The sequence below is a fragment of the Ursus maritimus genome, unplaced genomic scaffold, assembly GCF_017311325.1.
Source record: "Ursus maritimus isolate PB19 unplaced genomic scaffold, ASM1731132v1 scaffold_26, whole genome shotgun sequence".
Taxonomy (NCBI): domain Eukaryota; kingdom Metazoa; phylum Chordata; class Mammalia; order Carnivora; family Ursidae; genus Ursus; species Ursus maritimus.
In genome coordinates, this window is record NW_024425119.1 from 4864785 (window position 1) to 4892259 (window position 27475).

At 39.6% G+C, this 27475-nt stretch overlaps 1 protein-coding gene across 4 annotated transcripts in view; it reads right to left on the reverse strand.

Annotated features, from left to right (window-relative positions):
• Window positions 1-206: 206 nt before the first annotated feature.
• Window positions 207-27475, reverse strand: part of PARP11 (poly(ADP-ribose) polymerase family member 11) — a 42339-nt gene continuing 15070 nt past the window's right edge. Inside the window, exons 2-9 of one of the 4 annotated variants that reach the window (XM_040642057.1) lie at window positions 20602-20712; window positions 18887-19015; window positions 17922-18042; window positions 15135-15210; window positions 11686-11758; window positions 11477-11607; window positions 4597-4748; window positions 207-3099 (exon numbers count right to left, since the gene is read on the reverse strand). In XM_040642057.1, coding sequence (XP_040497991.1) covers window positions 2783-3099; window positions 4597-4748; window positions 11477-11607; window positions 11686-11758; window positions 15135-15210; window positions 17922-18042; window positions 18887-19012 — 996 coding nt within the window. In that variant the 5' untranslated portion in view covers window positions 19013-19015; window positions 20602-20712 and the 3' untranslated portion in view covers window positions 207-2782. Of the gene's footprint in view, window positions 3100-4596; window positions 4749-11476; window positions 11608-11685; window positions 11759-15134; window positions 15211-17921; window positions 18043-18886; window positions 19020-20601; window positions 20716-27475 lie in introns of those variants that run through there. The other 3 variants (XM_040642056.1, XM_040642055.1, XM_040642058.1) reach the window with 3 other exon arrangements.

The window sequence follows — 27475 nt, forward strand, 5'->3', positions numbered from 1 at the left end:
ATTTGATTAGCTGTTGGTCACGATGACTTAAACCAAGAACAAGAGATTTCCCCCCATCTGTAAGCGGGTTATATAAGAGTTAGAGGCAACAGACTTCTCAACGGCTCGTTAAGTTTGAGCTGCAGGTGTAGGCTTAAGTAATGCAAGGTGGAGATGAGACGCAGAAATCACAGAAACAAATATATGGCATACGCAGACAACCAAGCCCTGCTATGGAAAGCTTTAATCACCACATGTAAAAACAATATATTCACATATAAAAAATGGCTCCAAATGCTTTATCATCACCATAACAGTCTGGAAAAGAAAGTTACACTAATATAAAAACCTTCCTGTTCATAACTGCAAGATTTATGAAACTGTTTCTTATAAATACATTTTTTTTTACCCTGAGGCTTGACATGAAAGTGAAAAAGAAAAGTCACTATCGGCTGCAATTTGTTCAATGTAGAATTTTAAAAATCATTTATTCATTAATCTGGAATAGGTTCTCTTTACTCTCCCCATGCATACTATGTGAGGACAAGAGGAAAAGGGGGCAGATGGTTGTGTCCAGTCTATGATATACTAATTAGGATTTCTCAACTCCATCTATTGATCAAAACAAACAGAATTTAATAGTGATTAAAGCTACACTATCACATTGAAAAATTTATCAAAATTAGTTCTTCCTTACAAAAGGAGAATTGGCAGTACATTGTCAGACAAGAACAACAGAATTCTTTCTTATAATGTCTATTGCAATGCACTCTACTTACCACATCTGAGCCAACTAGTTAAGTTTAGAGTTCATACAGACTGCCTTGCAAACCTAGACTCTGGGCTCTTAGTCACACCTCAAGATAAGATCTGCACATCAACAAGAATAACTCCCAAATGCTACAACAGTTACTCCATTCCAATGATGGGAAGGGAAATTGTGTTAAATTGGAAAAAAAGGATGGCCATGTTGAAGTGGGGATTACTGTAACATTTTTTTTTTTGGTGTGTAAATAACAAATAAATAGAATAAAAAGATTTTCAAAATCTGAATTCCTAATGTCTCGAACATTGTTCTTTTGTGAATGAATCTAGAACAATAGTTTGCGACCTCTCACAAGGTAGCCTGGTGACTTTTCTTCCAATTATTTCCATGATAATCTCTGCATGTTTCTAAAACGGGCTCTTCCTAAATATTCACAGCATTTCATGTAAACTGGCTATTAGTGTGCACATCTGAGTCAGGAAATCTTTGTTGCTGCTTGGTTTCAAAGTATTGTACATAACAGTTTCCTGTGTACTACTTACTTTCAACTGTACAGTTACAAGTATTCTGGGCTACAATAAAAATCTGGGGATATATGGCAGTTGAAGAATTACCATGCCTAATCTTGGTCCATACTCTTCATTTTTATGATTTCGAGATGCTTTCCCAATGCAAATGATTGAAATGAACAACACAGGCATGGACATTTAGTGGCTTTTCCCTGAAAAGTTAAATTATGTTCACAACTTCTCAGTCAAAACTGAATGAGGATAATGGAGAGAGAATTCAGTATTAGACTGAGTTAGGAAAAGGTTTTCTGGCAAGGCTTGGTACAGGTGTTCTTTTTTTTTCGGGTAGAATCATGGAAAATCAAGGTGGGGAAACACTCAACCATCATATGGCCAATTCCTCCATCTGACACATGAACTCTTGCATGACATTTCTGCCAAGTTGTTGTCTAGCCTCTGCCAGAACACCTCTAGGGGCAGGAAGCTGTTCCAACATTACTTATTCTTTAGAATAGAATAAGAGCAAAACAGACGGAACAGGTAAACAAACTTCCATTACACATGATTATGAACTGGACCTAACTGTTCAAGCATTAGCAGATTGTCAATTTACTACTCAAAAGACTAAACCAGATTTGTTCCAAGCACCCCATGCCTTCTGCTACGATTCAAAATGGGGAGATCCAACTTAAAAATGTGAATATTGTGAGTTGCTGTTTAATAGCTGTGAAGGGAAAAATACATGTTTTGGAAAAGAAATAAACGTTTCACTTTGAAGAGGCAATAAACACTGTGTGCAGCGAGTCATGGTACGAGAATTCAAGAGCCCTGGTGGGTGAACTGTGGGCTAATTACAGTCTGCAGCGACTTATCAATTCTGATGTAGGAGATAAAAGAATGACATGAGCAGTCTGAGACCACAGCCTGCTCCCCTGGGCAATCAGCAGGACACTCTACCTTGACTTCCTGCTTTTGGCTGGTCTGGCACCTCTGTAAATAAAGTTTTTATTTCTGATTTCTACCATCGTACTCAGCCTGCTTTGAGATTTTAAATCCCCACTTTGGAAGACCAACAAGGTAACGTATTGATTGGTGGATAATAATGTCAGGATTCAATTTACAAAGGATTAATTCCTCTGAAGGGACACAGTTATGTCTGTTTTTTTTATTTTTTGGACATATATATATGAATAAATATAACACACACGTAAACTTTACAGACTCTGAATGATCATGTTAATTGAGACTCAGTTGATTTAGTTTTGAGTGCTACCTTTCGTCTCTGTGTTAAAATGGCAATGGTATTGTATCAATCTTTAACAAACAAGACTACGAGCAACGGACAAAAACAAAACAACAAAAAACCAACCTTAAAGTCAGTATGTCTTTTTATATGGAGGCCACTTTTTTTTCATATCTGTTTCAAAAGTATCAGATAGTGAACATTTAGTGGCTAGATGACAGGAGAGCAAATCTTCCTGCAAAAAAAGCACAGAACTTCCTTGACCACTGAGATTTGGAAGTGAAATCAATAAAAGTCTATTAAGTACTCAGGATAGATCTGGTTGGCATCAAACACCACAAAGATCTTTGGGTCCCAGGTATCATCCACACAGCTGTCATATAAATTCACATAGCTCCCGTCTTTGGAAGGAGGTCGCATGTATTTGGAGTCTCCATTTATGTAATCTCCAATTAGCACTCGAGCGAGAAACATAGATTTATATGTTCTAAACAGATGCCGCTGTTGCAAGCTTACGCCATGAATTTGGAATGTGTTTCCATGTTTTATGTCGTCTTTGCAGAAGCGACTGGAGTAAATAGCATCTCTAGCAAAATAGGTTCCTTAAACAAAAAGGACCAAAAAAAAAAAAAAAAAAAGAGCCAGGATTACTCTGAAGAACATATGAAACACAAGCAAAAACATTCTAATTGTTAGGGGAACGGACACATGGAATCGTCTAAGGAAAACAGATGTGGAATTTCCTTGTCTGTAGATCTCTGAGAGAGAACAGAAATCCATGGATAAGTTTTTTATACAGACCACTCCCCACCATCAACACCCTCCCCTATTCCCACCAAAATGAAGTGACCAGACTTAACGTTTCCGAAAGAAAGCTTACAAAGAAATCCAGTGTATAAGACAGAGATAAATTGTTTCTGTGACTAAATGTGTGGTGAGACCTGAGTTTTAGCTGGTTGGGCCTCCCTCTCATTTCTATTTGCCTCCACTACCTTCCTCAGCCCACGGCCCTCGTGCAGCATCTCACTGTTCAGCATAGTGAGAACGACTGATCTGCAGAGATTACTTCAAAACCCAAGAAACCACATTTCTATGCTACAGGGTAACAAGTCAAGAATATTTCAGGAGATAACAGAACCCCATAACCACAAAAAGACTTCTGAAGAGTGCAAAGCTGTTCACATCTGAGCATCCCAGAACAATCTCACACAGGGTCATCACCGAAATCTAAAACTCAATAAAGCATCAACTCTTCCAAAAGGGTACACCTAGGAGACTGACATCGTGAAGGCAATATTTACTCCAAAAAATTTGGGAAATGAATTGCAAAGTCTCAGATTATGCCATCCTGACAGGATTTATGGCAATGCTTTTCCCATCCCTGTACAGTTAAATCAATAAGATGGCCTTTTTAGTAATTATTTTAAAAATTAATCTACTTTATTAAAATGTAGCATGTCTTGATCCTAAGTAGTAGCCAGTTTTCTTGCTGGAGATAAGGTACAAAGTAAGGACCAGAAAAATAAACACCTATCCCTATCTTTTCTTCTCATCTCTCACCGTAACTTCCTGGAGTGATGGGCATAAAATGGAGAGCTTGGACTTTCACAACATTAGAAAAAAGGTGAGGAATTCCCCCATTATTCCTTACTGCTCATTAATATTTTTACCTACCATTTTCTAAAAATCAAAACAAAAATACTAGTGCCTAGACCTGTCCACAATGTAATCAATGCATTTTATAGTTCTCTATATATTTGACATAAAACAGTTTATCATAGAGGCTTATCCATGGAAAGGATTTATACATGGAAATTAAATGGAATGCACAAATCAGCTAATCTGGACATGATGTCCCATCTGAATGACTGGGACTTGGGGAGCTATTTAATCCAGTAGAGGTGTCAAAGTCTTACTTCTACCCTGTAGGTGCAGGATGTGGCTTTTCTGTGGCTCAGAAATTCTGAGGGTGTGCGAGAAACCTAGTACAGTAACTCTTAATGTCTATCAAACTCCTGAATTATAAAACAATCAATTATCTCTAAAAAGAGGAGATTCTCTCCTAGGACTCGAACGAGACCTAGAATTCTGATAGTTACCTTTCCCAAAGAGAGCACCATGTATACCATTTATTCTCCAGTCAAAGTTATGAATGCAAATTGCTTCCACGAATTCACTGCTGGTACCATGAAAGAGCATTTGTTCATTAATCTGAGGCACACCTCTTTTTTTCTTGAGTTGAGCCTTTTTCCTAAAAACACAATACACATAGGCACAGAACACACAGAGAAACAGATCATAAGTGGCATTTATTAGTTTTCAGAAGTGCCAAGTTCAATAGAAAGGGTGAAACAGAAAATACTTCTTTAACGTAAATTGTAAGCAGACAAAGCAGCTCTGGAAAAGAAATCATCTCAAATGCTCTTGGACACATAATCATCTTACCAAAAATTATTAGTTACAACTGAGACTTAAAGCTGAAAATTATACCAAAAACTATAGATATAGCCCCATCCTGGTAAAGGTAATTGATTGCCTAAACCAGCTAAGCTTTACAGATGCCTAAAAATGACACTACAAACAATTAATTCACAGAGTCTTTATTTCTTTATTTTCTTTTTTTTTTTTAATTCAATTAGCCAAGGTAGAGTACATCATTAGTTTCTGGCATAATGTTCAATGATTTGTTAGTTGAGTATAACACCCAGTGCCCATCATACCATGTGCCCTCTTCAATGCCCATCACCCGGTTACCCCATCCCCCCATCCACCTCCCTTTCTGCAACCCTCATTCTGTTTCCCGGAGTCAAGAGTCTCATGGTTTGTCTCCCTCTCTGATTTCTTCCCATTCCATTTTAAATAATGAACTCCTTCAGCAGGGACCATGCCCTTATCTTTTTATCTCCAGAGACTTAATGTTGGTTGGATTGAACTGAATTTTGTAACTTAGAGGGAACATTAAGCCATCCACTTCAACCCACTTCCCAAGGGGCAAATCTCTTCTTACACATAAAAAGATATTCAATGCAGGACTGACTGTAACAGTAAAAAACAGACAAGGTGAAAACAGCCTCATAGCATTGCTTCCAGGCCTTTTTCTTTCCTGAACAGCCTTTAGTTGACAAGAATCTGCTGGATGTCTTCTAATTTATAAAAGTCAGTAAGAAATAGAAACAGAGTCCAGATATCATCAGCCAGCATCGGCTCTCCTGGCTCACCAGTGGCATCACTTTGTAGGTCATTCCAAACCCCCAAGACTTTCTCAAACCAGACCTCTTTTTGCCTTGCTGTATTTGTACAACTGATTTATAGACCTAAAGTAGTGGATTGATTTTAATTAAGCTTTATCTTGAACAGCAATTTTTTAAAAATGCATAATTTATAAGCCACATGCAGCTTAGTGACTTTGTGGGGGAATGACAGTTGCATTTAAATGAGAGAAATGGAAATTGTCTTTCTCAAGAGTCATTTAGCAATATGTATCAAAACTTAAATGTATACGCTTTGGTCTACTAGTGACAGTCTTTCAGACCATGAAGCACGAGGTTAGAAGGGTGTGCATTAAACAAATATGTCCTTCAGAAAAATCCAGCATGTTTTCACTAAGAACAAATTTGCCAACTTTCTTTTTTAGACCTGTAGGTACTGTCTTTTTTTTTTTTTTTTTTTTTTTTTTTTTTTTTTACGATGCACATATGTTGCTGTTCCAAGCAAGGAAAAAATCTTTAAAAAAAAAAAAGATAACCAAATTTGTTTTGACTGTTTCAATCTTCCAAGGTCTTCCTGACTCGTGCTTCAGTCACAAACAAATAAGCTACCCCCTCTCATGTTAAATCTTTCACAAGTGTGATAAGCAAGCCCTCTACATTTTCATCCAAATTACTGATAAAAATGTTGAAGGGCTCAAGAAGAAAGCAAGCATGCCACTCAAGTTACTCTCAGCCCAAGACTTTTAACTGGGTATTAATTTTTCTCTTTGAACTATCACCCAGCATACATTTCTCTATCTTGCCTCCAGTACAAGAACCTTCGTCAACCACTTTGTAGAAACCAAGTTATATTGTCTAGGGCCTTGGTCATCTGCCACTATGGTAATCCTCTTATTTAGCTGGGCATTAGTGAATCCATACTGTTTTTACCTAAGTAAATATTTTAGTATACATCTTTCTAAGGTCAAGCTTCACCACCTGTAATGACTAGAATCCACTCCAAAATCAGGATATTCACTCATTATACTTCTCAGGCACAGATTAGAATAATTTCTGGTTTGAAAATTCACCCGTGTCTCTCTTAGTGTGGACACTGAAAATCTGCTCAGTCACTGGATTGGACGTGGCATATATACCAGCTGAACGCAGAGTAGGATGGGGTAGGCGAAGCTTTGCATCCCCACAGCATAGTTTATCTAGTGCCAACTACTAAGGCACCCATGAAATGTGGAGATTCGTGACATACTGTGACCTTGGGGTTCCGGAAAGGCTAACATTGAGTTCCAAGACTTCTTGGGCTGTAACTAAACCTTTGGGGAACATCACAGGATTCAAACTACACTAAGTTCTTTATGACCCTGCCCATGTTGGTCCAACCCCTCAGTCATTTCTGAACTTCCAGAAAATACGGCAGCACCCGCTTCTCAAAGATATCTTAAAATTACCCACCCTCTCAGGGACTAGGGTACCAAAAGGACTAAGTTGCCACGTGCCCTAAATTGCAACAGGAATATCTTCGTGCTCCAGATTGAAGTCAGTTCACTTCGGTTCAGACCAGTGGTTCTCCATCCTGGCTGAGCATCAGAATCACTTGCAGAACTTGCTAAAGGGCTGAGAACCTCTCATCTAAATCCACATTCTCCGTGCGATAGCAGCTGTCACTGCTCTTAACTCCTTGCTGCCGCATCCTTCCCAACCCTGGGTCAATCCAACCCCTTTCCCTCTCTGCTCTTAAATATGGACTGCTGAAACAAATCACACAACATCCCCAGGTTTCCACTCTGAATTCACATATTCCAACATTAGCTAAGCCCTCAACACTGATGGAAATCCTATGGCTCCCAGGTTAGTTCTTTCTCCCCCATTTTCCATATTGGCCATTCCAAATCTACTCCTTCCCCCATCTCTCCCTCTAATCTACACCTCCCTAACCATTCTCTGTAGGTTGCCTCACTTCTTATTTCGCCAAAGACACTGAAAGTTTCAGGAAGAAACTCCATAATGTAACCCCTCTCCTCATCCCCTACCTCTACTTATCTGTAAACATGACTGGACCACCCTTGTCTAGCTCCTTCTGTATATTCTAGTATATTCTCTGAATTTCATCCTACCACCCCTCTTTAGGAGCCTTAATGCATCAATTACCCTTTCTCCTTCTCTTGTCCTTTAAACTCTCTCTCCCTGGGTTCTTTCCTACTGTAATTTACACATGCTCAGGTCCCTCCCACCTTTAAATTCAAAAAAAGTAACAAAACAAAACAAAGACACCCTTCCCAACTCCACAGTACCCATCTTCTCACATTTCTCTTCCTCTTTACTGCCAAGCCTCTTGGAAGAGCTGCCAACATTTGCTGTATATACAATATAGCATCCACCAACATGGCTCTTATCAAGGGTGCCAATGACCTTCTTGTCAAAAAATCCAAAGGACATATTCAATATCATCTTACTTGGCATCTCTTTTGTATGTGACCCTGAGGATGACACCTCCTTGCTTAAAACACTGTCTTCCTTTGGTTTCTGTAACTCTAACATCTATTGGTTTTCTTCCACCTTCTGTGGTTGTTACTTCTCAGTTTCTGCCTTGAGTTTTCCTCTGTCCATCCCTTGCACAGTTCAGTCCTTGGTCCTCTTCTTTTCTTTCTTTCCTTTTTTTTTTTAAGATTTTATTTATTTACTTGACACAGAGAAAGAGAGACAGCCAGCGAGAGAGGGAAAACAAGCAGGGGGAGTGGGAGAGGAAGAAGCAGGCTCCCAGCAGAGCAGGGATCCCGATGCGGGGCTCGATTCCAGGACTCCGGGATCATGCCCTGAGCCAAAGGCAGACGCTTAATGACTGAGCCACCCAGGCGTCCCTGGTCCTCTTCTTTTCTTAATCTACATACACTCCCTGGTCATCTCATCAATTCTATGGCTTCTACTACCTCACATTTTCTAATAATTCCAAAATCTTTATTTCTAGTCTACACCACTCTCCTGAGTCATGACACAGGTATCAATTGCTACTTCCTCCCCATCCTCCCTCACAACAAAGACCAAAATCTGTTCCTGCCCATATTCCCTTAGTCAACCGAAATGAGTCAGAAACTCTGGAGCTATCTTTCCCATCTCCTTACTCACACCACTGAACACATTAAATCATCATTCTACAGCCTTAAAATCTCAAACCCATCCTTTTCATTCCAGCACAGCAGATGCCACTTTGGTTCAGGCCACCCAACGGGTCTCAGTTTAATTACTGAAACAATTTCCTAAATTGGGCTCCCTGCTTCTAACTGTGACTCCTTTAAGCCAATGTTTCTCAACCTTCGCACTACGCCATTTTGGGCTAACTAACTGTTGTGAGAGGTTGTCTTGTGCACTGTAGGATGTTTTGCACCCCTTACTTAATTCTCCATCTAACCACATGACAATTAGAAATCATCTCCAGTCATTGCCAAATATCCCCTGGTGGGCAAAATCACTCCTGAGAACCACTGCTTTAAACCCCTTCTCCACAGTACAGCTCGATACATTATTTTTCTAAACTGCAAATCGGATTGATCATTCTCTTGCTTCAAGTTCTATACTGGATTTCCACTGTCCAGGAAAAGAGTCCAAACCCCTCAGCTTGATTTATAAGGCCCTGCATGGCCTGCTCCTCCTAACTCTCAACTCTGGATCAATCCGACTCAAGTAAGGCTACTGGGGAAAATCACACAACCATTCCAATGGCTCTACTACAAACTCCTGCATGCTCAGCCCCTTGACTACCTTTCTACCTTCTTCCCTAATCATTCATCTTAATTTTTATTTTCATTTTGTGGTGCAAGTCCCTTGCTCCTTGTCTCTGTTATGTCCCCAATGTGCCTAGAATACTCCCTGTCACAAAGTAGGTGCTACTTCCAACACATTTGTTGGAAGAAGGGAGAGAAGTAAAAAAGGCCTGGGCAACATGGAAACAGAGGGACTCACGTGGGCCTCGCTGCCTGTATAGTAAGTCAGAGGTTACATGATGATGAGAGTGAGTAGGATTTTAGATCTTCGTGGAGATGTCAAAATAACAGGCTGTCCTTACAATGGGAACCAGTATTTTCTACTGTCAGAGCAGGTGACAGGTTCATTTACCACCACAGATTTCTACAGGCCAACATTACATAAAATCATGAAGGGCATCGGCAGAGTGAAACCATTTTCAGTAAAATTCCTAGTATACAATATTTAAACGTGGGGATTCGCTGGTACCTTTTACCACTAGGATTGAATTGAGACCACTCAAATTATGAGTTCAGTTATAATTGAACTCCACTTGAGAGGCCTGATTCAGAATAATGAATTAAGTTTTCATCAGACCATTTTAGAAAATCTCACTTTATTTACCTCTTGAGAGAATCAAGTTAAAGGGGAGAGAAGCTTTCATCTTCCTCGACAAAAGAATCATCTAACAAGAACCCAATAAAACCTTTTAAACTCAGTTAAACTCATTATTGTCAGAAATAAAAGTTGGCTTGGTTCAAAGACCCAAGACTGTAAAGAATACACACTGAAAACCCCTTATCTTACCATAAACTATTATGGCAATAAAACCAGGAATATACTCAGGCCGTATTACTACTTATCAGAAGCATGAAAGAATTCCACGTATCATTACCAAACAAAAGTCGGCCCAATTTTCAAGTATATGGGAATGAAATGAGTTAAGGTCTACGATTTGCTTTGAAATACTTCAGCAACAACAGCAATAGAAATAAAGGAGATAGATGATGTGTGAGAATCCTAACGTGTTAAGTCAGGATGATGGATACATTATATTATGCATTATATTCATTATATTAGACTCTATTATTTGAAATTTTCCTGAGTAAATATTAAAAGTCTGCTCATATTTAGGGGCGCCTGGGTAACTCAGTCAGGTAAGCAACCTACTTGTGATTTAGGCTCAGGTCATGATCTCATGGGTCCTGAGAGAGAGCCCCACCTGGGGCTCTGTGTTCAGCCAGGAATCTGCTTCTCCCCTCCCACTTGTGGGTGCATGTGGGCACATGCTCCCCCTGTCTCTAAGATAAACATATTTTAAAAAAGGGTCTGCTATATTTAAAAAAATTAGAAATTACATATCATTATAAATTTAATAAAAATATTTTAGGAAGCCATTATTTTAAGTAACACTTATTATTAAAAAATACAGCACAACAGGTTAATTTGGACAATACCTTTAAGTTTTCTATAATGGGCTTTATTTTTAGGGTAAATGCATACTGAGCAATCCAAAGGCTGGTTTCCAACCTAAATTAAGTACTCAACTGAGATTTTAAATCTACTACATACACGGGGCCTGGCAGGACATTTGAAAGTGCGTTTCACGATGTCCTCCAAAATAGAACAAGTAAATGACTTACAGGCAAGATGGTGGAATCGCTTTTTTAGAAAATTCAACAATTGTTTCCAGAGACTTCTAACTCCACATGCAGCGCTGTGCCACTCAAGCCATGCCAACAAAACTTAACAATTCCCTCGACTCCCTCCTAATGCTGACTGTAGCCATGATGCACAGCTCTGTACCTCAAAAGCCACAGGGCTGTAAGTGAGCCTGGCCTTGACCTCCAAGGTCGCTTTCTATCACCAGCCCTTCCCCTGGCACCTGGAGAGCACACTGAGGTAGAGCGCGGAGACACACAGTTTGCACCACACTGTCAAAAAACAACACGCGTCCACATTCGCGCTTCGCCTTCTCCAAGACTCCAGAAGACCTAGAGGCCACAAAGAGGGCTCGGGCCAGATGCCGCCTCACCTGCAGAAGAACTCCCACAAGTCCAGGTTCTGAATTCTCTGAATTCTTTTAATTCTGCTGCGGTCCATTGTTTTCCCAAAGAGACTGGCAACTTCGTTAAACTCATGTGTTTGACTGTGCAAAGGAACCAGCTGGAAAAAGAAGTTGGCATAGTTTTACTGGGGCCCCTTCCGTTCTTGCACAGGGCGGCTGGCCAGCCCCGCTCTTACCTGATAGGGCACATCGGTGTTCACATTCTCCCAGTGTGGGGGCATGGGGATGGCCTCATTTTCACAGATGTAACTTTGAATAGAAAAAGACACAACACAGTATTAGAAGCTGATGATAAATATGGTCATGATTTAACTTCGCCTTTTCTCCAAATCTCATGTTTGGGATATTGTGACAAATACAATTAATTGAAGCCCTTGGTTCTTTATTTTCATATATTTACTCAGTGACCCCTGTGTGCTGCTTTTTGCATGCTGAACTGACAACTTTGATGGAAATCAGCCAATCTTGAATAACATGAAAATTTCAAACACGGTTGTTTAATTTTGTCATGTTTTTCTAAAACTGCCAGAAATTCTTTAAAATGTAAGGAAGATTTTAGATAAAGGAAAGGAATGTCCAAAAAGATAACCAAATTCTTGATAAAAAGAAAACCCTCTTTAACAGATTGATATTATCAAATAAAATCCAAACAAACCCCTCAGCCATATGTTCATTGTCCTTCAAGCTCTAACTCAAACCTCAACTTTCCTCTGTTCACTGCCCTCTATCCCCATACACAGCCTGTGGTAATTCACCTAGTGCAGCCAGTGAAACTTTAAAAACCTGCCCACCACGCTGAAGCCACTGGATGTGAACACAGAAAAAGACAAAAAGTTGGAGGGTTTCATGGCAAAAGGCTGAAAAGGACATACTAATCCTTTGGGGACTGGAGGTTACTAGAAGAAAATCATAAATTTTCAGGCTTGTCTTTAGCTTCCTTTTTAAAGCTCGTTGTAATTTTTGAAAAGATCCTACAATCATATGTTTTAAAAATGAATATGTATAAAGAAGAAGACAATGAACAGTTTCCTTCCCTAATTGTCGCCTCTTGCCCCAACTCCAAGTAATCAGGTTTTTTTTAGACTTTGGGGTATTCTTCCAGGCTTCTTTAGGTTAATGCAAACCAAATTTATACACAAATGGTAGCAAAAATATGTTTTTTGCAGCCATTTTCCCCCCACTTATTATGATCTTCGAGATCTTTCTGTATCAGTAGATAGAGAGGATCCTCATTCCCAGTCCCTACCGCAGAACCTGGCCCATGGTAAACACTCAATCCATAGTGGTTGAACGAAGGAGTGCAACCTATTTTGCAGGTACATAGAAGTCCATGAGGCAGATATACCATCATTTATGTAACAGGTCTCTTGTTGATGATATTTAGCTGATCTCTGACTTTTTGCTACTGTTTAGAATGACACAAAACAACATGGTTATGGGTTTGCCATTTTACATACACACTAGTCTATCAGTAGGATAACATTTTTGAAATGGAATTCCTGGGTCAAAGAACATACTTATTTAGGATTCTAACAGATACTACCCACATGCCCTCCTTGAAGGCTGTACTCATTAACATCACCACCAGAAATGGAGAGAATTCCTATTTCCTAACAATCTCTCCAAAATGGTGTGTTATCAAACTTTTGAATTTCTGACAGTTTGATAGTAAAAACTAGTCTGGTATAATTTGTAGTTCTCTTATTATGAGTGAGGTCATACGTTTCTAATGGGTTGTGGATCTTCTACTCAGAGATTCGGATACAATAGAGATGAGCCCTTGATGATAAGAGCGCCAGTACTTTTCCCAGTGTTTGTTTTTTGTTTTGTTCTATTCTTCTTGTTTTTCTTGTTTGTTTTTTAAGGTTTTTGTTTTGTTAAAAGATACTTCAGGCACAGTTTTTACTCCGAAAAGTATTTTTTTCTAATTTCTATATAGCCCATAGCCTTAATTAATTATAATTTCCTTGCCAGTAGGAAATGTAAACCATTCACCGTGCATGTAACACATGCTCGATATATCCCTGCCACAAATGAATATTTCCGTATCAGTGCTCACTTACTTGCCTCGCTGTACTGTAGCCAACCTAACTGTTCCTCCTCTGTCATTACCTTGCGTCTTGCCTTCCATTCTGGTTATTCTATCCCTCTCCTGTCTTTGTTCTACGGTTTCTATAGTGTGTGACAGAACAAAGTGCTTGACCCCACAGTGTGCTGCTTCTCCCCACCACAGTAAGCCAGAAATAATAACACACAATTACATGAACATTTTCCATGACTGTATCTCATTTTCCTCCCAGACTACACACTCTTGGAAGCTAAGTAATTTCTTTTTTATATTCCTTGTACTCAAGAATAAAGATATGGTGTGGCTGGTAAGAAAACAATATATTCTCTAGGGCATTCATTATATAAGTACTTGAATAACTTTTAAATTATGATGCTAAAATATAAGCCAAAGGTCTTAAGAAACAAACTGATAGAAACTTAAAGCATTTCTTTCCTTACTCTAATACTTTCAGAATATCTCCTTGGGAAGAGCAAAGGAGTATCCCCTCTAATTCACACGCTGGCATTTTTTTTTTTTTTTTCTGATTGATTCTACATTCTTTCAACAGTAGGGATTTCAATATTCGCTTGGGCAGAAAGTAGAAAGGATGCTCTAAGATTTTCCCCTTCACTTTCATTCACATGAATAACAAATACATATTCTCTTCTGCCATCTTTTCAAGCTGTGTACAGCCAGCGAGAGCAAAAAGGAAAATGTGCAACCAGCTCCAGGAGCAGAGAGTGGTGCTGCTGGCCCACCGCTCTCCCACCTCCTGTAGGTCTCCTTCGGTCACAACAGATTTGAAATCACTCCCAGGAGTTGCCCAATGGGGATAAGCGGTGGTAGAGACAAAGTGGGCAACTGCCTAGGATTTATGGCCCACATAACTGGATGGTTCCATTAGAGTATTTGCGAATGCTAAGTGAAATAAGTCAAGCAGAGAAAGACAATTATCATATGATTTCTCTCATCTATGAAACATAAGAACTAGGAAGATCGGCAGGGGAAGAAAGGGATAAAGAAAGGGGGGGGTAATCAGAAGGGGGAATGAAGCATGAGAGACTATGGACTATGAGAAAGAAACTGAGGGCTTCAGAGGGGAGGGGGGTGGGGGAATGGGATAGACCGGTGATGGGAAGTAAGGAGGGCACGTATTGTATGGTGCACTGGGTGTTATACGCAACTAATGAATCATCGAGCCCTACATCGGAAACTGGGGATGTACTGTATGGTGACTAACATAATATAATAAAAAAACATTAAAAAAAAAACCTACTTCAGTAAGCTATTTCAAGGACCTATAGCAGAGACCATGTGGCATTCTGTAACTGCCCTAAAGAAATGAAAAAATGTAAACATATAAGGGGAAATGAAGAGGACAACAGGAAAGGAAACAAGGACAGAAGGTAATCATATTGTTAGTTCATCAACTATTGTGAAATTCAGTAACAAAAAGAGCAACATCAAGATCATGAAATAACCTACCCAAACATTTTCAGTCTACTTGTTCCTCTGCCAAATACTAAGAAAGAGGAGAAAAGCCCACTCTTTCTACCCCTATTCTCTTTACAATACCTGAAAGCACTGATAGAAAAGGGGGCTCTTTTTATTAAGCGCTGTTTTCCAGTGATGAGATTCATTTGCTTCATTTCTGCATACAAAGACAAAGATATTAGATAAGTGCTGGGAACATGCTGTGCTGTAAACAGTCACGAGGATGTGCAGCCACACCACCTGGCGATGGGGAACCTCGGGGCTTGGGGAGGAGCTGCCAAGCACAGTCTGTCAAGGACACCTCACCATACATCTATTTATCACGACATAAAAGTGCTATTCAGGCGCCTGGCTGGTTAAGTGACTGCCTTCGGCTCAGGTCATGATCTCAGCGTCCTGGGATCGAGCTCCTCATCGGGCTCCCTGCTCCGCGGGGAGTCTGCTTCTCCCTCTCTCTCTGCCCCTCCCCCTGCTTGTGCTCTCTCTCTGTCAAATGAATAAATAAAATCTTTAAAAAAAAGTGCTATTCAGGGAGCGGGGCTTCCTCGCACGACCTACGCTCAAGCACAGGATGCTTGGCCCCTGCTGCTCAGTAGCAGGGCCCGCTCCTTCGGAATCCCACTGGCGGTACGCTGATGCTACAGTGCAAGGGTTCCACACTTAGGAAAATGAAGAGCACTCGGAAGAGAATGAAATTATAGAACCAAATCTTCCAATTGGTTTATTAAGTGGAAAGTGTACTTACTTTGATTTCTCCAAAAATTTTGGGAAGGGTAAAAAGATACATTACTGCTATAAGCTTACACAATTCACAGAATTTCAAAAATTGGTACATTTCTTGCCTTCTCTCTAAATTGTATAAACAAACCAAAAAATAGAAAACCCGCTAGACGCAATACATACTTTTTAAAGAGATTCTAGCGATAAAGACTAATTAACTAACTGAAGGTGTCACTTTCTTCTCTTCTGTGCCTTAGCTGTGGCAGTATCACCAGGTCCGTTTCTTCCTTCCCACAAAGCTAAGTACTGAGGCTTAATGTGATATGCCAGTCCCTCTATCTTATCTAACTGGCATCATTCCATTCCAAAATAAAGAGGTTCACCCATCCAGGCAAATGCTATAAGGTATAAAACATGTTCTGCCCTCTCTGGATTCTCTTAGGTTCTGCCTATAATGGCTTCACCACTGTGCAGGAAAAATCAAGATCATCTCAGCACAGGGAGTAAAGCCTGTGGTGGCTTCTTATAGCAGTTCATTCTGAGTTTCTGTTTCACCATTTTTATCAAGAGCTGAGTTGGCTTGTGGCAGAATGGTTGGGGCTAATTTTGCAAACAGTACATGCAAAATGTTGATACCTATACCTTTGATGTCGTATCATTATATAGAGGGTTGGTGAAATTGAATGATTATATGTGACTCTATTCTTCGATAGAGACATCTTTTAAATAAACTGCATTGTTTGAGAGAAACTCTCCCCCAAATATAGTTTACTAGAAAATACTCTTTCAGAAACATAGGGCTTGCTGAATTATCTACCAAATGCTTTGATAAACTTCATCCTTGTCATGAAGCCTGGTGTGTGTGCATATCACGATGTCTCAGGATTGCTTCAGACAGGTACTTGTACACGAGGTGTCTAAAAGGTCTAGGGGATGCCCTCCGTCTAGACTGCAGCAAAAAGACAAATATCAGGGTCCCTTAAAGGCAGTCTATTTGCTTAATGTCATTTAAAAAAAGGGATGCTTAGTCAGGAGTAAGAATATAATGGTTCTTAACTCTTGCTAGTAAAACAAGCTTTGGAGGAGACAATAATCATTAGAGATTTGGTTGCATCAACCTCTTACTGGACAACCTCCTTCACCATTTCTGGGCCTTAGCTCATCCAAGGGGATTTCCTAAGGTGTCACCACCCTACTGCACCACAACACACTACTACTCTGTCGTAAAGCTACTACTCATAGAGGTTGGGAGGCAACAGCTAGAGGACTGAGCCATGCAGCAGCCAAAATGTGCTTTATTGGGAAAGCCTCCCCGGGGTGCCTGGCTGGTTCAGTCAGTGGAGCATCTGACTCTTGACCTTGGAGTTGTGAGTTCAAGCCCCATGTTGGGTGTAGAGATTACTTTAAAAATGAAATCTTTAAAAGAAAATCCTCCCAATCCAGGTCTTGTATGTCTCTATGCAATGAACAGCTGAAACTAACAGCTTGAAACTAAAAGAATTGAACTGACAGGTTTTTCATGGGATACCTAAAACCATGCCCATATATCATGGATGAAATCCAAAGTGGGGCCGATTTCCAGATTAGCTGGCTATTCTGTGAAACCAGAAAATGGTAGAAGGAAATGTCCATTAAAGAAATAGTTTTCTGGCAAAGACACTAGGAGATGGGTCGTTGAGCTGAACTTTCATCTTAAAACTATTACCAGCTAGTGTTCCTAACCTCTCAGACTGATCCTTAAAATAAAAAGATTCCCAGCTATTTCAAAAGGCTGAAGGGATGATGACTAAAACAGCTAAAAAGTGTTCTATGCACCACATCAAAAACTAATGATGTACTGTATGGTGACTAACATATCGTAATTAAAAAAGTGTTTTGTGTTCCTTAGAAGAGAAGTGTTATATAAGCTCAAAATATACGATAATCTCCATAAACATTAGTATCAATAAGCATAAAAATACTCCTTTATAAAAGGTAATGTTGCTCAAGATTTTAAATCTTGAATTTTTATAGAGAGATTTCTGTGTATGACAAAAAGGATTTACTTCACTGTTTACAAATATATCAACTAATTCTCATCTTCAGAATTGTAGATTTTACTGTATCGATACACTAAAAACACACAACTATTAGGGAAAAAAAACATACCTGCAAAGTCTATCTTGTAGCTGAATTTGGAAGTAGTAAAAGAAATGGAGCCACAAGGGTTTGTTTTGAAGCTTTTTTCGATATCTTCACTGCTAACTGAACACTGAATGTTGGTATCCGGCTTTAAGACAAACCAGAAAGTGTCATTTACCAGCTGTTCACATCAATGGCTTGGCCACAGAGGCGGTTCTGTGGTCACAGAGACAGAGAACGGAGCAACAAGGGGAACTGACTGATCGCCTGTTCTAGTTCCCACACAGGGAGAATCACAGCTAAGCCAGCGTGTGCAAAACGGTGTCAGGATTTCTAGCAAAGAAACTCCAGCAACTGCTTAGAATCCCTCTTTCCAAATTGTTACAATTTTTACAAATTATTACAAATAATTACAACTTCCTCACTGGCTCAAATGAAATCTTCTTTAAGTAGGCTTGGAAGTAAAAGAAGAAGACAAGCTTTTGAGTATCGGTTCAAATTCACTAGCTGTATGTGACTCTGGATGGGTTCTGTGACCTTTTCTGAGTTTCAGTCTCTTTGACTGTGAGACAGAGTATTAATACCTGCTTCAGAGCTGCTGGGAGGCTGCTAAAGGAGAAAAGATACCTGTGACATCTAACATAACACCTGGCGGACAAAAGGTGCTTAATATGGGCTTGCTCTCTTCCCCTTCTCCTTGTCCACCAAACAGAACCTGGAGTTGCTCGGCCATACTGACACTACGCAACTCAGTCACACTCGCCCTCTGTACGTGCAGTGAACGCGCACTGCTTCTTCTAATACATGATTGAGAAAACCTGGGGAAATGAAAAGGAAAAGCACTAGAAGGACTTCTCATTTTTCTTTTAGTCAAGCTATCTGATGTCCTTAAGGCTAGATGTCCTTCAGGGTCTGCACTGGTATGCTGTGCGACAGCAAGGTGGCACTAAGTGGATCTGAAGCCCTTCTGGTAGGTTCTGGAAAGGAAGTACCTGAAACATGTGCCACTTCCCGCACTCCGCCAGGTAAAACCAGCCCCACTGGGTGTCTGACGTGTCCATCTCATCCATCTCGTTATCTGTCCTCTTGGGTAAGAATTCTTCTGCTTTGTGAAACATCTCCTGAAAAGCCCGAAAGAGGCAGAGGAAGAAATACTTTTCTTAATAATCAATGTACTTTTTATACATCATTTTTCTTCCTACAAAGAACTATATTCCAAGTGTCCTTCCCACAGTGACCCTTAAAAAATACCATTCTCTCTGGCATATTGACTCTGAAGATAAACATTTACGAAGGCTGAATGTCACTGCTTAACAAATAAGACAAATAATAATACACTCAGGTAAGATATATCAAGCCCATTCAACCATTTAAGGAAGCTCTGTCAATATATATAAGCACTCCAGATTTTCAATATAGTGCCAAGAAATTTCTGTCTTATCATATGTGCACACATTTGGTCAAAAGAATCCATGCTATCACAACTAGTTAAGACCAAATACACTTGAGATTTGTCTAAACATTCATTATTCCATGGCACTGAAAGATGTTTATAATCTATAGAGTACAAAAGAAGGTTACAGTAAATAGAAATAGTATGATCCAATTTTCATAAAAATTTCACCTATATGTACCCACATCAATGTATGTGTATGTACATGTCTGTATGTGTATATGTACACACACACACACACACACACACACAGAGATAAAAAGTCTGGATGGATATACAACAATTTATCATAGTTTTTTTCTGAGTGTCAGGATAACAATAATGATTGTAGTAACCCTTATCTGGCTCTTACAACGTGCCAGGTGCTAAGTCCTGTACAGATAATAACTCATTTAGGACTCATGACAACCCAGTAAGATAGGCATTATTATCCCAAATTTATAAATGAGGAAACTGGAGCACAGAGAGATCATACAATAGGGAAGCCAGGATCCAAACCCAGGCAGTCTGGATCCAGGGTCTGTGTATGTAATTGCCATAGTGTATACTGCCTTACACTTCATTATCAACGATTCTACAATCTTCCCTATATCAAGTAACTCTTGTCCACACTATCTTTGAAAAGTTTTAAACATTCTTGAGGAGAGACTGTGATGAAGAGAGGGTCACCAGAAAAGGGGCGATGAGGTTAGTCAAAGAAGATTAACTTTATCTGGAATGTGTCCTCATTCCTGGAGGGTTTTTAAATAAATTAAATTTGTGCAACTGGTATATGAAAACAGTCCCTGTGCAAAAAGTCAGAACATTCTAGATAAAGCTAAACACGTTTTTGACTATCCCTTCCATTTCTGGTATCTTCTCACCTTCCTTCTCCAGGGTTAACCAACACTATCACTTATTCTTTGTCTTTCCAGTGTGTGTGTGTGTGTGTGTGTGTGTGTGTGTAATCATATACACACATACACACATATATGGTTATTGGTGATTTGTTAAAAATTTTATTTCCTACATCTCTGATTTTTTCTTTCCCAAAGAATATGTACTACTTGGGTAATTTAGAAAATATTTGCCTTAAATTTCATTACTTAAAATGTTCCACCCTGTTTCCAGAAGCTGTGTAACCTGGCATAAGTTTTTAATTACCTTGTCTAGGCCACAGTTTCCTCTTCGTAAAATAGAGATTAAAGGCTCCTTCCTCATTGGGCCATTGTTAGAAATGAGTGAGATAATGCAGTAAAGTGCCAAGTACAGTACCTGAGCTCAATGAAGGGGGCTTGTTATTTTTTATTCATGTTTGGAAACTTCTCCAAGGAATGCTTTATGATTATGTTCTGGATTTTTCCTTCATGTTTTAAAGTTGACTGGCTGCTAAGAAATGAAAAATAGAACACTCTAGGGTCAAGAGCTTCAGGTATAGGACCCACTATTTGCCTTATACCTTTTAATCAGAAAATAAAGGCAATGATTTGAAATTTAAGATCAATTGTCCAGGTTAACTATTCACAACTCCTGTTCTTCCTTCTATTATTGTTCACATTGTTTGGTCATTTTACTGTGAGAAAGAAAGAAAGCAGGAAAAACCTAAATTTATTTTTTCTTCTGAAAATAACTCCCAAAACTTGGAAGGATGAGTTTAAAGGTAATAGTTAAGATAAACATTTGGCTTATGAGTTCTATATTTTCTCTACTAGAAAAGGGAAATGAAAACAAGAATAGGACATAGAAAATACCTTTTGTACAGTATATACACATCATGTGTGCTTTGCTATGTCACACTGTCCCTAAGATCACACTTTAAGCCAGGTTACAAGTGTAAGTGTTTTACCAAAGTCCTTCCAGAACTTCCTGTCATAAATAACTTTGGGTGGGACCCAGGACAGACTCATCTTTCTCCCTATTTTGCAGAAGGTAGCACTATAGAAAGGTGCCACCATACAGAACATTCCTAAAGCACTTCAAATTCTACAAAATTTTTTTGTGTTCTATAGCCCAATGTGCAGGAGAAGTCATTACCTTCCAATTAAAGTTAGGGGGAAAATGAAGCAGAGAAAATGTAATTATTTTGTCTATAATCATAGAGTTAGTAGGGGAGCTAAGATGGTGGAATAGTAGGAGGACCCTAGGCTTGCCTCCTCCCTTGAACACAGCTAGATAAATATCACATCATTCTGAACACCCAAGAAGTCAATCTGAGGACTGACAGAACAAACTGCACACGAGAGGGAGAGAAGAGGGCACATTGTGGAGGGTAGGAAGTGTGGAGACATGATTTGGAGGAGAAAAAGATCATGGGTGCTGCACTGGGGAGAGAGCCCTAATTACAGAGAGAGGAGAGAGAGAGAGAGAGAGAGAGAGAGAGAGCGCATGTGCACACAGGTGATGAACAAGGAAAACACTTCCCCAAAGCCATTGACTGGGAAAACGAAAGAGCTGATTATTTTTAGTTTTTACAACCAACAGGGCTCAAAGACTGGAGTTTTAGAAGTCCATGCCATGACCAGTATGGAGCCTAGCAGGCATTGTGGTGCTCCTGTGGAGGAGGGCAGAGGCCCAGGAGCAAATGTGATCTGAGGATCCCCTGGGATACACTGGAAGAGATGGTTCCCCCTTCTTGGAGTGAATCTGGGAGAGGTGGCATTGCCTCTCAGGGGACAAAAGAGCTGGCAGGTGCCACTGCACTGCCCTGCTCATTAGCACAGGGGCAGAGACACGTGCTGAGGGCAGTTAATCTGGACGCCGGCTTTTTGTTGTGCTTTACTCTAAACTCCAAGCTCCTGTGCATTCATGCAACTGCCCTTCTGGGACAAACAAGCACCAACCACAGTGTGCCAAGACCTTCCCCCAGAGGACCAACACAGGTCTGTGCCACACCGGCTCCCTAAAGTTTGGAGTTTTAAAGCTCAGCTGGCCTGCCTGAGATAGAAGACAGGTGCACTGTGCTGCTGAGCAGGCAGATGGACCGGACACAGACAGGGTGAAGGCAGGGATCTGAGGGACACCTGGGACACAGGAGGGGAGATTGTAGGCTCTTCTGGGAGGGCTTCCCAGACAGCTGTGGACACAAATTCCCCTCCCCCAGGGCAAGTGAGAGGGCTGGCACAATTTCCCTCCTCCACCCCTCAGCATGTTGGTAAGCAGCACAACACCAACAGTGGCAGCCTAACCTACTTATACCAAGCCCTACCCCCCTGCACTCTGCAGGTGCTTCTTTACTAGGGCAAGTGTGCCTGAGAGCCAGAGCAGTGGGCCCCTCCCCCAGGAAGACCAACACAAACCCCCACAGCCACCAAGTCTCCTGACCATAGAGTGCTGCAAAGCTCCAGCTCTGGTGGAAATAGGATCTGGAATATTTTAACAAGCAGACCAGAGCATACCAAGTTAAAACTTGCCACACTTTGGCCAAGGTCCACACACTGCCCACTACAGGCAAGGACAGCCTCTGCAGACTACTGGCCTGAAGGATAGAACAACCAAAACACAGCAGCAGAGTGCATACAGAACATACTAGAGACACTCCCTGAAACATCAGGCTCTGGACACTGCATACTCTTCTTCATAAAGGCATTACTCTCAGGAACAGGAAACATAACAGGTTTTCCTAACACACAGAAGAAGACAGAGACCTAGAAAAAATGCCAAGATGGAGGAATTCATCCCAAAAGAAAGAACAAGAAAAGGTTATGGCCAGTGATCTAACTGCAACAGATATAAGTAATATGCCTGATCCAGAATTTTTTAAAAAGATTTTATTTTTTTATTTGATAGAGAGAGAGAGCACAAGCAGGGGGAGGGAGAGGGAGAAGCAGACTCCCCTGCTGAGCAGGGAGTCCGATGCGGGGCTCAATCCCAGGACCCTGGGATCATGACCTGAGCTGAAGGCAGACACTGGACTGACTGAGCCACCCAGGCTTCCCCGATCCAGAATTTAAAACAACAATCATAAGGACACTCGCTGGGCTTGAGAAAAGCATAGAAGACACCAGGGAGTCCCCTACTGCAGAGATAAAAGATCTAAAAACTAGTTAGGCTGAAATAAAAAAAAATGCTACAACTGAGATGTGAAACTGACTGGATGTAATGGCCACAAGGATGGAGAAGCAGAGGAATGATTACGTGATATAGAAGAGAAAATTATGGAAAATAACGAAGCTGAAAGGAAGAGGGAAAGATAAATATTGGATGACAAATGTAGACTTAGGGAACTCAATGACTCCATAAAGCATAGTAACATTTGTATCATAGGAGTCCCAGAAGAAGAAGAGAGGGGAAAGGGGGCAGAAGTTTTATTTGAGCAAATTATAGCTGAAAACTTCCCTAATCTGGGGAAGGAAACAGACATCCAAATCCAGAAGGCACAGAGAACTCCTATCAAAATCAACAAAAGCAGGCCAACACCAAGACATATCATAAAACTTGCAAAATATAGAGATAAGGCAAAACATCTTAAAAGCAGCAAGAGAAAAGAAATCCCTAACTTTCAAGGGAAGACAAATAAGGTTAGCAGCGGACCACTCCACAGAAACTTAGCAGACAGAAGAGAGTGGCATGATATATTCAACAGGCTTAATGAGAAAAATATGCAGCTAAGAATACTCTATCCAGCAAGGCTGTCATTCAGAATAGAAGGAGAGATAAAGAGTTTCCCAGACAAACAAAAACTAAAGGAGTTTGTGACCACTAAACTAGCCCTGCAAGAAATATTAAAGAGGACTCCTTGAGTGGGGGAAAAAAAGACCAAAAGAAACAAAGACAGAGGGCAGAGGAACAGAGAACATCACCAGAAACAACTTTACCTGTAAGTAAATGGTACTAAATTCACCATTCAATGATCACTCTGAATGTAAATGGATTGCTCCAATAAAAAGACATAGGGTGTTAGAATGGATAAAAAAAAAAAAAAAAAAAAAAAAAAAAAACAAGACCCATCTATATGCTGCCCATAAGAGACCATTTTAGACCTAAAGACACCTGTAGATTGAAAGTAAGGGGATGGAGAACAATTTATCATGCTAATGGACATCAAAAGAAAGCTGGAGTAGCCATACTTATATAAGACAAAGTAGATTTTAAACCAAAGACTGTAACAAGAGATGAAGAAGGGCACTATATTATAATAAAGGGGTCTATCCAACAAGAAAATCTAACAATTATAAATATTTATGCCCCCAACTTGAGAGCTCCCCAATATATAAAACAGTAACAAACACAAAGGAACTCATTAGTAATGATACAATAATAGTAGGGGACTTTAACACCCCACGTACAGCAATGGACAGATCTAAGCAGAAAATCAATAAGTAAACAATGGCTTTGAATGACACACTGGACCAGATGGACTTAACAGACATACTCAGAACATTTCATCCTAAAGCAGCAGAATACACATTCTTTTCAAGTGCACATGCGATATTCTCCAGAATAGATCACATACTGGGTCACAAATTAGAACTCAATGAGTAAAAAATGACTGAGATCATACCATGCTTATTTTTGGACCACAATGCTATGAAACTTGAAGTCAACCACAAAAAAAAATTTTTTTTTTTGAAAGACCACAAATACATGGAGGTTAAACAACATGCTACTAAAGAATGAATGGGTCAACCAGGAAATTAAAGAAGAAATAAAAAAAATACCATGGAAATAAATGAAAATGAGAATGCAATGGTCCAAAACCTTTGGGATGTGGCAAAAGTGGTCATTAAGAGGGAAGTACATAGCAATACAGGCCTATTTCAAGAAGCAAGAAAAGTCTCAAATACATCACATAACCTTATACCTAAAGGAGCCAGAAAAGGAACAGCAAATAAAGCTTAAAGCCAGAAGAAGGGAAATAATAAATATTAGAGCAGAAATAAATGATAGAGAAACAAACAAAAAACCAGTAGAATCAGATCAAGGAAACCAGGAGCTTGTTCTTTGAAAGAATTAATAAAACTGATAACCCCCTAGCCAGACTTATCAAAAAGAAAAGAGAAAGGGCCCAAATAAATAAAATCATGAGTGAGAAGAGAGATCACAACCAACACCACAGAAATACAAACAATAATAAGAGAATACTATGAAAAACTACATGCTCACAAACTGGACAATCTGGAAGAAATGGATAAATTCCTAGAAACTTACAAACTACCAAAACCAAAACAGGAAGAAATAGAAAATTTGAACAGACCAATAACCAGCAAAGAAATTGAATCATTAATCAAAAAGCTCCCAACAAACAAAAGTCCAGGGCCACATGGCTCCCAGGGAGATTCTATCAAACACTTAAAGAAGAGTTTATACCTATTTTTCTCAAACTGTTCCAAAAAATAGAAATGGAAGGAAAACTTCCAAACTCATTCTAGGAGGCCAGCTTTACCTTGATTCCAAAACCAGATGAAGACCCCACAAAAAAAGAGAATTACGGGCCCATATCCTTGATGAACATGGATGCAAAAATTCTCAATACAATACTAGCAAATCAAATTCAACAGTATACTAAAAGAATCATTCACCACAATCAAGTAGGATTTGTTCCTGGGCTGCAAGTGTGGTTCAATATTCACAAATCAATCAATGTGATACACCACATTAATAAAATAAAGGATAGGAACATATTATTCTTTCAACAGATGCAGAAAAAGCATTTGACAGAGTACAGCATCCATTCTTGATAAAAACCGTCAACAAAGTAGGGATAGAGGGAAAATACCTCAAAATCGTAGAGGCCATATATGAAAGACTCACAGCTAATATCATCCTCAATGGGGAAAAACTGAGAACTTTTTCTCTAGGTTCAGGAACAAGACAGGGATGTCCACTCTGAACACTGTTAATTTAACATAGTACTAGAAGTCCTAGCCTCAACAATCAGACAACAAAAAGAAATAAAAGGTACCCAAATCATCAAGGAAGAAGTCACATTTTTACTATTAACTGACGACATAATACTCTATGTAGAAAACCCAAAAGACCCCACCAAAAAATTGCTAGAACTGATACACGAATTCAGTAAAGTTGCAGGACAGAAAATCAACGTATAGAAATCTGTTAAATTTTTTTACATCAATAATGAAGCAGCAGAAAAAGAAATCAAGGAATTAATCCCATTTACAACTGCACCAAATATCCTAAAATACCTAGGAATAAACCTAACCAAAGGGGTGAAAGATCTGCACTCTGAAAACTATACAACACTTAATAAAAGGCACTGAAGATGACACAAAGAAATAGAAAAACATTCCATGCTCATGGACGGGAAGAACAAATGGAGTGTTAAAATGTCTATACTACTCAAAGAAATCTACACATTTAATGCAATCCCCATCAAAATACCACCAGCAGTTTTCACAGAGCTAGAACAAACAATTCTAAAATGTATATAGAACCACAAATACCCTGAATAGCCATAGCTATTTTGATAAAGAAAAGCAAAGCTGGAGGCATTACAATTCTGGACTTCAAATTATATTACAAAACTACAGCCATCAAGACAGTATGGTACAAGACAATATGGCACAAAAACAGACACACAGATCAGTGGAACAGAATAGAAAACCCAGAAATGGACCCTCAACTCTGTGGTCAACAAATCTTTGACAAAGCAAAAAAGAATAACCAATGGAAGAAAAAAAAAAAAAACCCAGTCTCTTCAACAAATGGTGTTGGGAAATCTGGACAGCCACATGCAGAAGAATGAAAGTAGACCACTTTCCTACACCGTACACAAAAATAAATTCAACTGGACATGTCCTCAGAGGCAAGGGAAACAAAAACAAAAATGAACTACTGGAACTTCATCAAGATAAAAAGCTTCTGCACAGCAAAGGAAACATCAACAAAACTAAAAGGCAACCTATGGAATGGGAGAATATATTTGCAAATGACATAACTGATAAAGGGTTAGTATCCAAAATCCATAAAGAATTTATCAAACTCGGCACCCAAAAAACCAAATAATCTAGTTAAGAAATGGCAGAAGACATGAATAGGCATTTCCCAAAGACATACAGATGGCTAATAGACACGTGAAAAGATGCCCAACATCACTCATCATCAGGGAAATACAAATCAAAATCACAATGAGATACTAACTCACACCTGTCAGAATGGCTAAAATTAACAACACAGGAAACCCAGATGTTGG